At 38.7% G+C, this 18768-nt stretch overlaps 1 protein-coding gene across 1 annotated transcript in view; it reads right to left on the reverse strand.

Moving 5' to 3' along the window:
- Positions 1-18768, reverse strand: part of THSD7B (thrombospondin type 1 domain containing 7B) — a 747617-nt gene that overhangs the window by 352410 nt on the left and 376439 nt on the right. The window contains exons 10-11 of the mRNA XM_059702510.1: positions 10303-10432; positions 6484-6587 (exon numbers count right to left, since the gene is read on the reverse strand). Coding sequence (XP_059558493.1) covers positions 6484-6587; positions 10303-10432 — 234 coding nt within the window. The remainder of the gene's footprint in view (positions 1-6483; positions 6588-10302; positions 10433-18768) is intronic.

Raw genomic sequence — 18768 nt, forward strand, 5'->3', positions numbered from 1 at the left:
CCTCTGTCACTGAATAACGGGATGGCGAGGACAGTGGGCCTTAAAATGCCCATCTCCATGGAGAAGGTATAGACATTTAGCAACTGCTATAATCCTACCTGCCCTTCTGTTTCTTTCCCTTCTTCTTTGATTAAAATTATATTGCATAAATGTATTCTTATTGTAAATCCATTAATCAGGTCAGCAATATAAACACAATAAGGTAAAACAAGGACTACATCTATTTTTGGCAGTATAATGGCACAGAAATCATAAAAGACCTTTACAATGAAAAAAAACAAAACACTAAAATATGTGACCTCTAAATGTATTGACGGGCTGGCCCAAAAGAAAGAAACACATAAAGCACAAATTTAAAGATTGGGATGCAAGGTAAGCAAGAAAGACAAATTTTTTCCTGAGGGTTTCTATCAAGTTTTGGAGACCAAAGCTTCCACTCCCATGGCTTTAAATCCTATTACAGAAAATCTCATAAAAGTCCCCATACCAGAAATGATGAACAAATGCTTGCCCTCGATTTAAGGGTGAAGGAGGGATAAATTTGCCAAACAAAATGTCTTGGCAATGCCACTCGCGTGTCTAAAACTTAACGCTGAGTGAAGAGGGGAGAAAAAGCTCTTGTGAGCATTTGAAACCCCAAGCTGGCCTTTCCAAGCATTATGATATGAATTCATGCCCCTTCTGTGATTCAAGACATCTTGAAAGAGAAATTTATTTTAGAGTGTTTCCAGATTGGTAGGGCTTCCATGAGACGAAGACAGTGGTCGGCAAACTCATTAGTCAACAGAGCCAAATATCAACAGTACAACGATTGAAATTTCTTTTGAGAGCCAAATTTTTTAAACTTAAACTATATAGGTAGGTACATTGTTATTAACCTACCTACATCGTTTAAGTACTGTTGATATTTGGTGCCTCCCCCGCGCTGTGTACCATGAGGCCGGCCTGAGCCGCATCTCCCGTCGTCTGACCCACCAATACCCCCCACTTCTTCTAACGCCACTTCTTCAAAATAGACTCGCCCAGGCTGAAAACCGACTTCTGCACATGGGCCACGAAGTTGCAATCACACTGTACGTGCGCGCCCGCACATGGTATTTTGTGGAAGAGCCACACTCAAGGGGCCAAAGAGCTGCATGTGGCTCGCGAGCCGCGGTTTGCTGACCACTGGAAGAAGAAGTATAAAAACCAGCAGGCCAGCATGTTAAAGCATGTGGAACAAGGGCGCTGAGGGTCTCCCAATTCCTTATGCAGACTTTCTTTGGGTCCTCCTGCTTTGTGTCCAGTCCCTTATTTCCACCCCATCTGCCTGTTGTCCAAAGTGCACAATAGCTCTGGATTCATAACCCCAGAGAATAAACCTCCCAGTTCTTACACAAACAGGAAGAGGTAGGAACCTGAATGAGCATGGTGAAAGGTGAGAAACTGATCTTCAGACTTTCAAAGGCTCCCTGTTTTTTCTCCCACTCCCAACACACACACACACACACACACACACACACACACACACACACACACACCCTTGCATAGTTCCTTTTGCAGTACACGATGCCTTTATGGGGGTGACCAGTCCAAATCGCTTTGTTTCCCTTCAGCTCCCACACCTTCCCCCCTGCCAACATATGGGTACAATACTGTTTCGTGAAGTACTTTTCCATATCTCCATTCACATTCAACATGATGTGTTCTGACTGAAGTTGCAGATGGCTCCTAATGTACTTGAAGGTGAGCTTACTGTGTGTGCTTCTTGGTCCCTAGAGAAATTTTAAAAAGGAAATCTCATGGAGAGTAACTTTGTGTAACTGTCTCATGTTTTCCTTGCTGGTTTAGAAGTAATTGTAGAGAAAAGATCATAGTAGAAATGGTTTTGCTTCAATATTTTAAAATTGAAGATTCATCTCACTACTTTAGAAGTGCAAATTTCTCTACAGCTAAACACTAGGAATTCTCTAATGTTGGGGTATATTTTGGGGAAAACTCAAGTAGTTTACTTGCTTAAAGGACTATCAGGATTGCAGCCAGAATGCATTTAAATTGAAATCCAAAGTAGAATTCTTCCAAGACAGATGAAATAATTTGCCATTTATGTGATAAGATTCTACATAATTTAGGGGCAATGTCTCTGGAGAATTCACTAATGGTTTTGTAATGAAAACCAACCATTCTGACACTCCAGTGGTAAAGGGTGTCAAGTCCAGGTAACGATAAAGAGTTGAGTGTGTACTGCACAAAGGTGCCATTTTAAAAAACACATTCATGTAGATAGTGCCGATCTAGCTAAAGGTAGGTAAAGGCCTTGTAACAGCAAGATCATATTATTACTATTTTCTGACATGTGGAAGTAAATTGCTTTTTGGAAGTTGTCTTTTCTATAATTTACACAGAGTCACTGTCTATACAGCCTCATCACTGTCCTGTATCTAACAACCTTGCCGATCTGTAAATGGTCAGATGGGGCATCATTTGCAAAGTGTAACTATTATGGACTGAAGTGTGTTCCTCCCCAAAGTCATGTTGAAGCCATAGCCCCAAATATTGCTGTATTTGAAGGTAGTAAAGACCACTAGAAGCAGGTTGCTTTTAGCTGGCAAGCCCCACAGTACACATTCACTGTCCTCTCTCAGGGACATAGTAACTCTCCAGCCATATTTTAGAATTTAGTTTGTGGTCAGCTTGACCAGTCTTTTCCCTCAATAAGATATCACACTTGGCCATTACATTAGTGACATTATGCTGACTAGACCTAGCAAGAAAAAAGTATCAACTAATGTAGACATTTTGCTAAGTCAGTGGGGGAAGAAAATATTTGAAAAAATCCAGGGGCTTTCTACCTCAGTGAAATTTCTAGAGGCTCAGTGGCATGGAGCATGTTGAGATACCCCTTCTAAAGTGGCAGGTAAATTGTTGCATCTTGCCCTCCTACAATCCAAATAGGCCTCTTTGGATTTTGGAGACAACATACTCTTCATTTGTGTGTGTTATTCCAGCCCTTTTACCAAGTAACTAGAAAAACTGCTAGTTTTGAGTGGCACCCAGAGTAAGAAAAGACTCCAAAACAAGTTAGGCCACTGTGCATGCCGCTCTGCCACTTGGGCCACATGATCCAGCAGCTCTCACACCACTGAAGGATTAGTGGCAGATGGGGATGCTCTTGGAGGCTCCGACAGGCTGCTGTAGGTGAATCGCAGTGCAGGTCCTTTGGATTTTAGAGAAAAGCCCTGCCATCAGCTACAAATAACTACTATTCTTTGCAGAAACAGCTTTTGGCCTGTTACTGTAGAGACTGAAAGCTTAACCTTGGGCCAAGTTATCATGCAACCTGAGCTTTACATCATGAATTGGGTGTTATCTGGCCCACTACACCATAAGGTAGGGTGTACAGCAGTACTTCGTCATCAAATGGCTGACTGGGCCAAAGCAGGCCCTGAAGGCACAAGTCAGTTGCATGAAGAAGTGGGCAGATGACCAGGGTACCCACTCCTGCTGCACTATCTTCTCTCTCCCAGGCTGCACAGAAGGCCTCATGGGGAGTTCCCTCTGATCAGCTGGTAGAAGAAAAGATTTAGGTCTGATTTAGAGATGGTTCTGCGTGATATGTAGGTACAACCCCAAAATGGACAGCTGCAGCTCAAGAGCTCCTCTCTGAGACATTCTTGAAAGACAAAGGTGAAGGGAAATCTTCCCAGTGGATAGAACTTAAAGTAGTGCACCTGGTTGTTCACTTTGCCCGGAAGGAGAAACAGCCAGATGTGTGGTGTATATAGACATTTATAGTCTGTGGCCAATGGATCTGCTGCAGGGTCAGGGTCTGACAGGAATATGATTAGAAAATTGGTGGCAAGGGAATTTGGGAAGAGGAATGCAGGTAGACTTTTCTGTGTGGGCACATATTTATAGCCCACATAAGTGCTCACCGAAGGGTGAATACACATTCTGTGGATACTAGAGAGCCTCTTTCCCCAGCTAGACCTGTCATCACCCAATAGGCTCATGAACAAAGTAGCCATAATGACGGAAATGTAGGTTATATAGGGTGTCCCAAAATTCACGCAAGAAGTAATTTTGATAGAAAACACAGATTTATAATTAAAAATTGTAAATTTTTTATTGATTCATAAAGTATACAGTATAGGGTTATGTACGGAATAGCACATCGGGTAAATGGCCTCCACAGCTTTGCTGGCACATACCCAAAGCCGTGGTCTTCATTGGTCTTCATTGTCCCTGCTCCTGGGCCATAACTGGTACTTGGTAATGCTTATCAAATTGAAGGGATTGAAATCAAAGGGCAACAGATATTAGAATCTGATTCAATAAACCAAGTAAAATTAGGCTTTTATTTTTGTTGTTGTTGTTAATGCTCATGCAAAATTCAAATCTTGCATGAATTTTGGGACACCCTATATATGAGGTCAGCAATGTGAACTTCATTCAACAAGGCCTAACTGGCTATGTTCACCACTGAGCATGCAATTTGCCAGCAGCAGGGACCAACACCGATTCCCACTATGGCACCATTCCCCAGAGTGATCAGCCAGCTAACATAGTGGCAGGTTGATCACTTTGGACCACTTCCGTCATAGAAGGGGGAGTGTTTTGTTCTTACTGGAATAGATACTTATTCTGAATATGAATTTGCCTTCCCTGCATACAATGCTTCTGCTAAAGCTACCATCTGTGGACTTACAGAATGACTTAACCATACCCATGGTATTCCACACAGCATTGCTTCTGACCAAATTAAATGTGGCAAAGGGCCCATGATCATGGAATTTACTGCTTGTATCATGATATATACTGTCCTGAAGCAACTGGATTGATAGAATAGTGGAAAGACTGTTATGGCACCAGTTAGGTGGCAATCCTTGCATAGCTGGGACAAGGTTTGACAGGAGGCTATACATGCTCTGATTTGACATCCAATAATATTGTTTCTCCGACAGCTATCAAAGGACAGCAATAAAAGAATTAGGAAAAATCATTTCAGAAAAGATGTGTCATTAGAGACCAAAACAAAGATCATCCACATCCTCATATTCCAAATTATTTTGTACAGATGCAAAAGTTAGATGGTGAAGAAGGCTGACAGAAAAAAAAATCATTTGAAATATGGTATTGCAAGAGGGCTCTATAGATACCCTGGACTGCCAGAAAGATAAACAAGCGGGTCCTAGAGCAAACTAAGCCTGAAACATTGCTGGAGGCAAAAAATATATATATATGACAAAACAGAAGCTGTCATACGCCAGGCACATCACAAGAATGCCGGGTTCTTTGGAAAGACAATAATACTGGGAAAACAGAAGGCAACAGGAAACGAGGAAGACCAAATATAAGAAAACAGACTCCATAAAAAAGCCATAAGCATGAATTTACAGGAGCTGAGCAGGGCTTTTGAGGACAGGACATTGTGGACATATAGAGTCACCAGGAGTTGGGCAAGCTGACTCAATGCTATGTTGTAACACACAAAACTCACTCTTACCCCTTGTGACCCACTAGTGAAAATGTTGCGTCTTGTCCCCAGAATCCTAAGCTCTGCTGGCCTGTAGGTATTAATTCCAAAGAGAGGAAGGGTTCCACTAGGAAATACAACAATGATTCCACTGAGCTGGAATTTCAGACTGCTACCTGGCCGTGCGGGGCTCTTCCTGACTCTGAATATATTTCCTGTGCTGGCTGGGATGACTGATCCTGACTAATACAATTATCCATGAAATAGGAAGGGAAACTAAATTCTAAAAATGCCTTTTAGAAGATAAATGAAACTAGTGTAATGCAGTTGGTCCCGCAAGTTCTGATTTTGCTACACACATCCCTTGAGCAACAGTGTTCAGATTTTAAGATTAAAGCACTTCTTATCAAACCTCGTATTACTAGCACCTGCTTATACATGAAACAGAAAAGAGAGCAGTCTGATGACTCTCTCAGTGTTTTTCATAGTTTTCAATATGCCACCCTTCCAGACATTTTACTCAGATCCAGAAACCTATTCATAATGCTTCTAGAAATTCAATAGTTCCTTTCTATGTAATTATAAACATATATATATATATATAGTTTAAGTCATGATTATTAAGATTAATCAATTAATTAAGTTATCCTTTCATTCATTCAACAAATATTTAATTAGCACCTAAGAAATACAATACATATTATTGAGTCTAATCTTGACATATCCTTCATTCCTTGGCTAATATCCAACATGCATTTGGAAGATCAGCATTGGGGTATGTTGATGACTTAGAATAGATATTTGCTTACATTACATTAGACCTTAGATGCACTAGCTGGTTATAGTTAAAATGTAGTATAATATCAGCATTAACTGATACCCAACTTAAACTCAAACACTTACAAATAAGGCAATCTCATAATACCGCAACTTACTCCAATATACCAGTAAGCATAGTCAACAGTATATAAGAGTAACATGATGGTAAGTCACATTCCAATAGCAAACCTGTTTGAAAATCCTCTTACCTCTTGTTTGCACCCCTTTTCCACAGGCCTCGCTGGTGCTCATTATTCCCTGCCTGACAGACTCCGGCACTAAGATACAGGGGCTCCATTTCTGTGGCTTCCACCTGTGATTACAAAGAACAGGGAACTAGAAAATTCACCATGACAAACACACAAAGGAAATACTTGAAATGGATAAGTGGGAAATCCAAAAGCATAAAGATAGTAATTCAATAAAAATGGATTTGAACCCAATGCCATAAAACAGAGCGCTGGCATGCATTTGAGATAATAATCCACTCTGCCTCAGGTTCACGGTTAATGCCTTGATTCCATTTTTTTAAATGTGGACATTTTGCACATAAACCTTAGTTCATATAGCAAAGTGGCCATAAAAGCATTAGAAGCAAAGATCAAATCTAGAGTGCTAACCACTTTATAAACTTACAATTGTTAGAAAAAAGAGAGAAAGATAGTTCTTATGTCCCATTAGAGCATTAGAGAATCAGGTTTCGAACAGCTGAAAGTGCCACGCGCACACCTTTTCACTTGATCTTCTAGTTCAATATTTTAGAAATGTGTTTCCTAGGACTTTGAAGTAGCTCAAACAAGTCAATAGGTTGTAGAGTAAAAGGGAGGTCGGGGAGGCACCTGTGCCTATTTATGTGATAGTTCATTCCAAGGAAGAGGAATTGATCCGCTTTTGATGAATTACCAATATTTCTATTCCTGTGAGGAAATAGTCTCTAAGGACACTGTCTGGCTTTTCCCTGTTTTTCTTTCCTCAGATCAACAAAGCTTTCTATTTTCATGACCCACATGACCGACTGTGCCTTGTGTCTGTAAGCCTGTCTCTTCAGAATGTTCCATAAAACCAAAACCTTAAGTGAAACCACAGCTTCTGCTCCTTTGCTTAGTACATTTTTACACTTTTCCCATATCAGCCAATACCACCAACAAGAGATGTTAATTCAAAGAGTAAAATAAAAAAAGGGAGTAAAATATCATTGCCCAGCCTTGCAAGATGAAAACGTTCTAAAGATTTCTTGCAAAACAATTGCATAAAATTAACACTACTATAATGTACATTTAAAAATGGTTAAGATAGTAAACATTATGTGTTTTTTACCACAATAAAAAAAGCCTTAACGAAGGAAGACTTTCTTTGCTAAGGAAAAGTCACTTTAACGTCTCTCTTAGTTATGTGAACATAGCTTGATTTAGTATTTGAAGATCACCTAACACAGGCAGCCATTAATATCAGTAATCACAAGCTCCTCCCACTTTATTTTAGATTAAGTGGGTCTCTCGGACAATTGGAAGTGAGGCAGAGATGGTCTTAAGGGGGGCGCTACTGACCATCCTGCAAAATCAAGCCCAGTATGTTAACATATAAAAGTGAAACAAATATATCATTGACTTTATTCAAGTGGCCTCCATATTGGGAAGAATTGGAGAGAAATCAGGAAACAGCTAAGTAGCAAAACCTGTCCTTTTTAAATAAATCACCTATTGATTTTAAGTATTTCTAAATTTTCTTTGTATATGCATAGACTCATTCAGTATAACTCCAAAACACAGAAAGTGATACAGTAAGGGTTTTTCAGTCTGACTTTTCAACTAGGATATGTCATCTATTCAGATCTCTTAAATTTACATGGGCTTTCTACTCTAAAATGAGACCAAGGAATTGAATCTAGTTTGGTGTTCTGCAGAGACTGAAGTAGAATGAATGACTTTTCTTGGCTCTCTTGTGAAACCCTCAGTGTTGGGATGATGAACTGGAGCTCAGGGTAAGTGATATGTCCCAGACTGCACAAGTCAAGGCAGGCCAGTTTTCAATCCTACATCCCTGGATGCTCAACCATGGACCCCTGGCCAATTCCATATAAGGATCCCCACCCATGCTGCCTTCTCATTCCCGTACTAACCTAACATATTGGAGGCATGCTCAAACTCACAGAAATATTTCTGTGGACATTTTGTTTCTGTTTTAATTGGTAAATGTGTTACTGTGTCACTTTAATGGAGTCAAGAAGAATAATCATGAGATAATGATAAAGGACTACATTCACTTGCTTCCCTAACATACCAATGATGGAGAAAGCAAAAACTAAATTGGAACCAAATTACTCAAAACTCATGGATGCTTTACTAAGGAGCAGAGACTCATGCTGATAACTGGGACATATATTAAACCACACACACTGGGAGAAATGATCCATTGATCCAATCCACACACAGTGGAACTGATTTCTGGGGAAATGGCAGGGGGTCGATGATGGAAACTAGTTCAAACATGAGTAGCTAACTTGAAGTGCAGCAAGAGAGTCAGGAGAGTGGACAATAGAAGGGAAGAGCCCACTGATAGTTTCTAGGATTTTCTCTGATTATAATAGCCCTGGGTTCATAAAAATGTGTAATAATATTTGATTTGGCTAATTTTTTAAATTGGCTGCTCTCCCCTGGCAATGGTTAGCTGGACTCAGAAGTTTCAATATTTATATGCATGGCACAAAAGTGTGGATATTGACAGTGCTTCCGCAATGGTCTTGTGGTTGATGAGGAAAAACTAGTAGTCTGGGCATGTTCCCAATGTTTGTCTACATCCTTCCCAAACTGGTCATCATGTAGAAACTATGGGAGTACAGGGATGATAAAATTGATAGTAATTTAGATTTCTTCAATAAGACACTAAAATTTATTTAATGTAAGGCATCGTCTTAAAAGAAGAAAAATAACTTGCATTTGCATGAATGAATTAGCTCTTAAATTTCATAGCTTTAAGATGTAGCTTCTCAAATAATCCAGGGAGATACTAGTCATTTTCGGTAAAGGCAATTTTAAGTGTGATGATAAACAAATGCCTTTCAAGATCATGGGATTTCTTCACAAGCCAGTAAAACCCAACAGTGAATTTAATGCAGATATCCTTTAAAGGAATGTTTCAAGCCAATGTTGAAAGAGTGGAAGTTTATGTCTAGACACACAAGTCTCAAGTATTGTTTTTTATAAATAACCACCAACTTACCAGAAGGAGCATTTAGAGTTTAAAAGTTACTCATTTAATTTTCCTTTTTAACATTTTATCCATAGGTTAAATTAATTTTGCTAACTAGATCTTTTCTTAAAATATGTATATAGTTAAAATTGAGAACCAAAACAATTTTTGTTTTATATACTTATTAAATAAGTACAAATTTGGTTTGTGATTCTTGATAAAAAAGGCTTTAGGATGAGAATAATGGAATGAAGTAAGTTACCTTTGCATGGGTGCGTGTGTGTGTGTGTGTGTGTGTGTGTGTGTGTGTGCGCATGTGCATGAGTCTGTGGTTTAGGTAAGGACCTCACCCTGAATCTCCTTGAATCCTGATCCTGAAAAGATTTCTTGAGTGGCAAAACTCCAGAAGCTCACTTACTATCAAAACATGTCTGTTTCTTTTTTCTATAAATTAGACTTTCATATTCTTTATCCCTCAAAATGTATTCCAGATAGGAAGGGGGGAAAATACAGGTATTTGAAGATAAACAACATTACCATATCTTATCTCTCACTAAACAACCATCTATACATATATAAAAGCCTACTGCCCAAATTGTCTCCTCAGGAGTTCAACTGGGAGACAGAGTTCAATTGCTCGCTATGACATGTGCTGACCACCAGGAGGTGGTGCGGAATGAAGGAAGGCCTTGGCTGGCAGCAGGAAGGCCCTGATGGGCCCTGATCGCCAGCCAGGCCTAGGGACCCCACCTGTGCATGAATTTCTAGAATATTATATAAAAGAAAATGTCATAATTTATGTTGAAGTTTAATGATTATTCCAAAAGGTAACTAATTACCGATATATAGGGCACAATGAAACATCTTCACACTCTCGCTCTTCAAATAAGGTGTCTGGACATTCTTGACCTCCATTAGCTGCTTCCTGGTTGATAATCCTGTATCGAGACTGTCTTATTGTGGAATTTCCTGTGGTAAAGGAAAAATAAAATGAGAGTGCTCTTTTAAGTGGATGCAGAGAAAAACCCAGGGTTAGAGAGCCACTGAAACAAACAAACAAACAAACAAACAAAAAAAGAGGTGAAGTAAGAACATGTGGAAAGACTGCAGGAAATGAAAATAAAAGCAAAGAACAGCAGTTAATACTCAATACACACTTTGTGATATCAAATATAGGTGTTTAAATATGCTAAGGCACATCTTAATGTTTTGAAATTCATCTGAATCCATATTGCCTATGGCATAGGAGTGACATGGCATAATCTGAGAGGCCACAGAAACCCTCTTTCATCTCAAAACAACAGCTCAGGGGCCTAGCATTTTCCTAGCAGCAAATAACTCTCTGGGGTAAGGCATTTCTCTCTCTAAGCTGCAATATATATATATATATATATATATATATATATATATATATATATATATATATGTATAAATTTCAGAGAGGGAGAGATAGAAATATCAATGATGTGAGAGAATCATTGATCAGCTGCCTCCTTAATACTCCATACTGGGGATTGAGCTCTCCACCCAGGTATGTGTCTGTCCTGACCAGGAATTGAACTAGCAACATCCTGGTTCATAGGTGGACTCTCAACCACTGAGCCACACAGGCCATGCTCTAGGCTACTTTGTACAATAGAAACACTCATAAAAATAATTACATTAGTACCATATTTATGGGTATTAGTTTATTAGAGTTTTTATTCCTCATAACTTGAGACAATATATATGTAATTGAGATTTAGGAAAGAGCCACTAAAATTGTAACAAAATATTATTTAATTGTGTTGTAGCATTTCATTTTATAACTTTAGATGCTTTCTGAATCAACAGCAGCAACAAAAGCCAATTATAGTTATAGTGGGTGTCAACTATTTTAATTACTATGAGCAACATATCACATTAGGTATAAAGACACCAATTCTTCAACTTACAACTAAACAGGAAAAGAAGGGGCCAATAATGCACAACTAGGTCTGAGTCACTGAAAAGCAAGAAGTGTCAGACTGGAGTGTAGTGTTAGGAGAATGCAGAATAAAGCATAATATTTCATGTTTCTGGAAAGCAGACATCTCATAGAAGAGGAAGAATTCATTCTGGGACTTGAAGGCTGAATAAGAAAAAATTTGCTGAAGCCATTTCAGGCCAAAGAAACAGTTTGAGAAAAAGGCAGTGAGATATAAGGGACATGAAATTTACAGAGAAAGACATGTAACTGCATCCAGAAGGCTGATGTGTATGTGGCTTGTGTGTGTGTGCACAAGAGGGGTTTATAAAAATGGAGTTAATTTTTAGGTTTGGGACAGATACTGGACCTAACCATGTTAAGAAGAAAAGTCCTAGAAAGCCAAGTAAACTAAGTGGAGTAAAACAAAAGATACCTGAAAGGAGCCTTTATTAAATTATTTATTCACATGGTTGTTAAAAAGTCATTACTACAAAAAGACATAGTGAGAAGTGACTGATCCATTCCCTGTCCTCCTCCCCAAACATTATGAACTGTTTCTTATTTACTTCTTCTGTGGTTACCTCCAAATCTATATATAACATGCTGATGGCATTACTTTTTGATTTATTAACTTTAGACATCATCTATTGACTTTCTGCTCTACTTGATGAGAATTTACTTTGCACCATCGTTCAATTTTGTTAATAATTATATCGTTATTTCTACATGTTTACTGGTTATTTAAAGGCTTTATAGAACCTATTTCTTTTCAGTCCCACTGCTCTCTGCTGTCTTCCATCAGACCAGACACCTATGGTCTAAGAAGCCTTCCTGGGTAGACAGCTTCCTCCCTACTGCAACCCACACTCCTGTTCAGTTAGGTCATGGCTTCCTGTGATGTCACCAGCTTATCTGCCCTTCAGCCTTTGGCCACTAAGTCTTCCATAAATTAATTGATACCTCTCATCCACTGATGGTCCTATTCTTTTTTGTTGGCAAGGAATTAGGGCTTTTAAAATTCATTTCTCTCATTTTAATGAGATCAAGGGAAAAAGGGGAGACTGACACATTCGTACATTTCATGCTCTTGAACTGTTCAGTTAAGGGCATGCATGGAATCTTTGCCATCTGCTCCCTTTTTTGGTTTCCCTTCTTTAACCTGCTTTGTAACAAGGAGGCTGACCACAGAAGGAGTTTAGTCATCCATTGGCCTCTAGGTTGGTTTGGCCAATCAGGGATGGCCAAACAATGGAAGGAAAAAAGATGGCAAGAAGTGAGAGAAAAATCAGAGTATTTATTCCACCAGATTTCATCCTCTGGATCACCACAAGTTGGCTCCCCACCCTATAAAAAGCCCCAGTTCCTGTGGAGTGGCATCTCCTTCAGCCACTTCCTCTGAGTTCTACTAACAGCTCCTACCTCTATCAGCTTTCAGGATCGGGGCTGTCACTAGGGCAAGTACTACAGTTTACATTCATCCTGTCCACTGCTTTGTAATTAATCCAGTTAATTTTCTCCAGTTGCCCCATTTGAATGAGCCACCTTTTTTTCTTGACAGCAAATGCTTATATTGTCAAAGGACAGATGCTACTAGTGTTTGACAGAGAAGGGTGCTATACTCAGTTCCTCCTGAAATGTAGTTAAGGTCCTGTAAGGAGTATAGAAAAAAAAAGATCAGAAAGAAAAAAACTATATTTAAAAATGCCTGCAAAATAATATTAAAGTCATCTCCATTGGACAGGAACACTATTTTTAAATAAATATGCTTTTGGGGAAAAATCTCTCAATTAATTCCAATCATACTGTACTTATGCTAAAAACTATTGTTTACCTTTAGGATTCACACACGTGTGTGTGTGAGTGTGTGTGTGTGTGTGTGTGTGTGTGTGTGTGTATTCAATCTAAGTGTTATCTTTGGAGACAAAAAAAATGAAGACTGGAGACAATAGAAAAAAATAAAGGGATGCCTTTACTTCACATTGAGAGATAACATGACTGATTGACTGGTGCCTCTTCCTTCACAATGCATCCACTCACACACGCACGCACACATGCACAGTGCACATTCGCACACGGAGGTATTCTGCTTTATAGTTTAATTATAAGTAAATGAATTCAAACTTTTGGGAAAATAGTTGCATTGATTTTCATGCCCTATAGATATTAAGGTGAAGGTTGAAAAGGGGAAGACAGGGACTCTGCAGGTGGAAAGCATTTGTATTACAAATATATGTAAAATGTAGTGGAAGTTTCCGGGTATTATAACTTTAATCTACACCAGATGCAATTCTGAGCATTTTGCATATATCTCATTTTATTAGTATAATACTTTATGCTGTTGGTATTATTACTATTATTATTACACCCATTTTATAAATAATAGAACAAAGAGAGAAAAAGATAAATAATTTGCACAAAGTCACCTAGCTAGGATTAAAACTGCAGCTGAACAGACATGAAAAACCATGTTGTTTGCTGCTTTTTTTTTTTTTTTTCATAAAAGAGGCTTCATAGTAAGATAAAGAAAAAGAGAGGAACATTCCAGGGAGGAGTCCACAGAGCAGGTCCTCTGTTATTCCCAAAGGATATCTTTTTCTTTCTAATAAATTCTTCAGTGACACCCTATTTGCAGAAGGCTTTAAGTGTCAATAAAAATACAGAGTTGTGGTGCTTAGTGAGTGATGGTACCAACCTCATTAGGCCTATGAAAAAATAACAATAAATTAAAGTGCCTGTTTACAAACATAAACAACTGCTCAAACATGATTATGGCTAATAAAGAACTAATCTAAATTCAATCTTGATTTATACATATTTTATAATTAGTAAGTCAGCAGGCGTACATAAGTTATTATAGCCAAAAGGAATAAATTTAAAAACTGTGGCAACTTCAAGATCAAAAACAATATTTAACAGAAAATACATGAGTGGGATACACATCTGGAAGAATATTTATAGATTATCTGTAAAGGCCTACAACAGTCTTTCCCGGAAAGATGGTAACAGAGGAGGGAAAAATCAGCATGAAAAGAATATTTATGGGTGATTCATGGCCAGGTGAGCTGGGGCACATCACACAGAATTAAATAATCATGATTTTGCCCTAGCTGCTTTGGCTCAGTGGATAGAGCATTGGCCTGCGGACCAAAGGGTCCTAGGTTCAATTCTGGTCAAGGGCACATACCTTGGTTGCAGACTCCTCCATGGCCTGGGCCCTGGAGAGGGCTCCTGCAGGAGGCAATCAATTGATGTTTCTCACATCAGTGTTTCTCTCTGTCTTTCTCTCTCTCTTCCACTCTTCCTAAAAACCAATGGAAAAATATCCTTGGGGAGGATTAACAACAACAAAAAATCATGAGTGTTAATCCCTGGTGCTGGGTTATTCAGCAATGACTTAAATTAAAGAACTGACTCCCCAAGTTTCCAATTGATTTGAAATGTCAGAGTATGGGAAAAGCAGGTAGAACATGGTGAACATGAGCACAGCTGACAGAGTAGGGTCGGATATGAATGCTGGGAGATGGATCCTAAAGGCAAGACTATGTACAAAGTAGAGACAGAGTGGGTATTTATCAGCAATTCATGGCAGTTAGTTCAACACCAATCCTCAGAATTCTGATGGTATATTTTTAAAATATGACCTCTTGCCTTCCTTTGTTTCTCAAATACCTCCATTACTCCTAGGTCTAATAAATCTCAATGACTCATTTGGCTTCATGGCATCAATAGTCTTCCAGGCTTATTGCCTTCTAAGGCGTGGTTCTCATCTGTTGCTCTGTTCCTCAGCACCACTTACACTTCCAGGTTATCATTCAACAAGCAAAACCCCAAATCTGCTGATTACCCCTCTCTCATTGATCTTGAAGCAAAAGGATGGCACCAATGATATATAAGTTGCATGTAATAAAAACAACCACAAAGAAATACTTTCTGGGGTTGAGCTTACCACCCTAGTATCTGCTGGACTTCAAGCAATTCCTTTTATCTAGCTAAGCCTCAGCTTCTTTGGCTATAAAACAGTCCAAATAAAAGTTTCTATTTCACATGATTGCTTATAATAATTACATGTTACTGCATGTAAAGTATGCACAGACTGCCTGGTACAGGACTCTTCTCTAGCATATTATGAGTTCAAGAGAGAAGGTGAAAAGAAAGATTTAAAAATAGTAGAAAGAAAAATACCACATGATCTTAGTCATTTATGGATAATAAAGACCATTATAAACTGATGAACAAAAATAGATACAGAGGCAGAGCAGCAATGAACAGACTGTCAAACTACAGCAGGAAGGCCGGGGAGGGTTGAGTGGGGGGTGGTAAGAGATCAACCAAAGGACTTGTATGGATGTATATAAGCATAACCAATGGACACAAGACACTGGGGGGTAGGGGAGGCCGGGGGAAGGTCAAGGGGGAAAATAAAAAGGAGACATATATACTACTCTTTGGAATATTTTAAGCAATATAACAAAATTTAAAAATAAAATAAAGTAAAATAAAAAATAAAAAAATAAAGAAAAATAGTAGAAGGAAAGCTTCAACAGTTGAGGCTGTTTCTAATCAAAAGAAAAATATAAGAAACCACTCTTCCATTGAGTGCTGGGTCTCTCCATGTTCTGAGCATCTAGGAGACCATGAATGATTTAAAATAATTCCATGTCCCTGGTAAATTAAACTACAATTATCAGGCAATTGTTACCAACCATCTTCTCATAGCATTGGTTATGGTGATCAAACATCCTGTTTGCTTAGGGAAGTCCTAATTAATGCCTGTTATGCTGGCTTAAATATTTCTTTTTTATATTTTATTGATTCTTTACAGAGAGGAAGGGAGAGGGATAGAGAGTTAGAAACATCGATCAGTTGCCTCCTGCACACCCCCCACTGGGTATGTGCCAGCAACCAAGGTACATGCCCTTGACCGGAATCGAACCTGGGACCCTGAGTCCGCAGGCCGACGCTCCATCCACTGAGCCAAACCGGTCAGGGCTGGCTTAAATATTAATAGATCATTCACTCACTTTCAGAAGTGCCTTAGTTTGTATGGAAGATTATATGAATCCTCACCACCCCATGAGAATCTAAGAAACATGCACATTTTGTTTTTCATTGTGACATTGAGTTACATTTCAAATGTGCAGAAAAGGTAGGCTGCACTGCTATTCTTAAAATTATCTATTCAATGTGGTTACTGGACCTTTATGTCTTGCCAGAGTTCTGTTTGAGATAGCAGTTCAAGCATTTGAAGAAGACTGTTGTGTGCCCCAAGCACATTAGCTCATAAATCATTAAATCAAAAATTAAAGGGAAAGACAGTATAGGGCTTACCTCAAAACAAATTGAGCTCCTTTATGTTTTCGTGATAGAAACATCACAAAATTCTTTATATGCAAGCCCTTACCATAGCTTTTAGTTACTCGGTAACTAAAGAGAACTGGTGTTTACTCAAAGTAGAGCATGAATGTGAAGAGTAAACAACTTTCACTTGGCAGAAAATTTCAATTGGTCATTAAGAAGCCTGTTTCTAAGCCAATTCCATAGACAGAGATCTCAGTATGATGTTGGGTAGCCCATGTTTCTTCAACATCAAATCCCCTAAAAAGTACATTCTCTCTACCTACCAATTATACACAAAATAATACCCCTTTCTAGTTTATTCACAACTATCATTGATATTGAGTTGAATTTCTTTATTAAAAAAAGGTACAAACTAGGCTCATCATCACCCCAACTATCTCCCACTAAAATTTGGAAAAACAGAGACTGTGACCCTGAGTTCTCAGAGGTAAGCACTTACCACATTCAGGGCTGTCGCTGTTGATAAATATTTAGCAGGTGTAGGAGATGCACCAGGTGCTGCATGTTATAAGGAAAGGCACATACATGCATTATTAAATCTCCCAGTGAAGCAGAAGTGAAACTTGGTGGATGGATAATAATGTAGTTCTCTATAATTTTATAAGCATTCAGAAATGATGACATAAACTTTGTATTTATTATCCAAAGGCCATCAACCCAGTATGCTCTCTCAGGGGTGAAAAATAGAATGCCCTAGAAGAACTATGAGTGGGAAGTTTTCATAGACTGCCTTCCTATTTTTCTGGATGTTCTAAACATAAAGTAGACACATTAGAGCAGCCTTCTCCACCAGAATTCCTGCCCAGCCTAGATATCTAAGTACCTCAAAATTCTATCTATATACATATGGAATTAAACAGCACTGCAAAGCTTTTCTACTAAACTTCCAGGAATGTTCAAAATAGGCTCCAGGATATCCATATACTTCTTTCATTCTGAAATGTTGCCTGAAAAGAAAATGCATGCTATATTCTTAAATTTTCATAATCACAATTCACTTTGCAACAGAAGCCAAATTCAATGGCTCTGGCACCAGACAAGACCTTCAGGGCACTTACTTCTAATACCAGCTCATTACAGAATTGCTATGTGACCTTGGACGGTGCACTTAACCTTTCAGCGTTTCAATTTTCTTGCTTGTCCTCAGTGGGTAATTCTGTTGAGCCAACACACAGGACAGCTGTTAGGAATGCCTAATTAAATGCGATTTAAATCATCTTGAAAAGGTAATACATATATAACTACCCACTTAACTCAAAATTCTTTATAGGCAAGCCCTTGCCATAGATTTGAGAAGGAATAATTCATGCTTATATCTGCATAAACCATCTAGGATGGCAGTCCAGACAAATAAACAGTTTCTCTCTATGATAGGCACCACCCACTCTCTGATCCTAGGCAATAGTTCAAATTTCTAGAGACTATCTCTAATATCCTCTACTTCCTGTCCTCAACCACTACTGCTCTGAAAACACCTCCAGTCTGAAGAGCTAACCTTATCAAATAGTGACAGTCTTGACTCTGGCCCTTCCTCTCTCAAATATCACAAGTGAAGTCACACATAGGTAAGTAAGCTTGAGGTCTCCGGGACCCATGAGGAACTTAACCCTAGCTGCATATCAGAATCTCAAGAGAGACTTGTATAGACTCATGATGTACCCCCCCCCAACCTAAGCCATTTAAATCAGTATCTCCGGTGAGTAATGCCCAAGCAATGGTGTGTTTTAACAATCTCCAGGGCAATGAACCACTGATTTAGCACATTTAAAGCTAACATCTCTTATTCATCCAATATGTAAAACAAGAAAAAGACAATGCAGCATGGTTAACCAAGCAATAGAAAACAAATGAGCACGAGCTAAATCATTACTGCTCTCAACACTTTTAAAAAATGCAAACTGCCCTCTAGCTAAGTACATCATAATGGGCATAATTGGAAATGTGTACTATAAACGACCAGGGTTAACAACACAATTTATAATGACAAGTTGTACTTGTC

Source organism: Myotis daubentonii, chromosome 7 (assembly GCF_963259705.1).
Source record: "Myotis daubentonii chromosome 7, mMyoDau2.1, whole genome shotgun sequence".
NCBI classification, from domain to species: Eukaryota; Metazoa; Chordata; class Mammalia; order Chiroptera; family Vespertilionidae; genus Myotis; species Myotis daubentonii.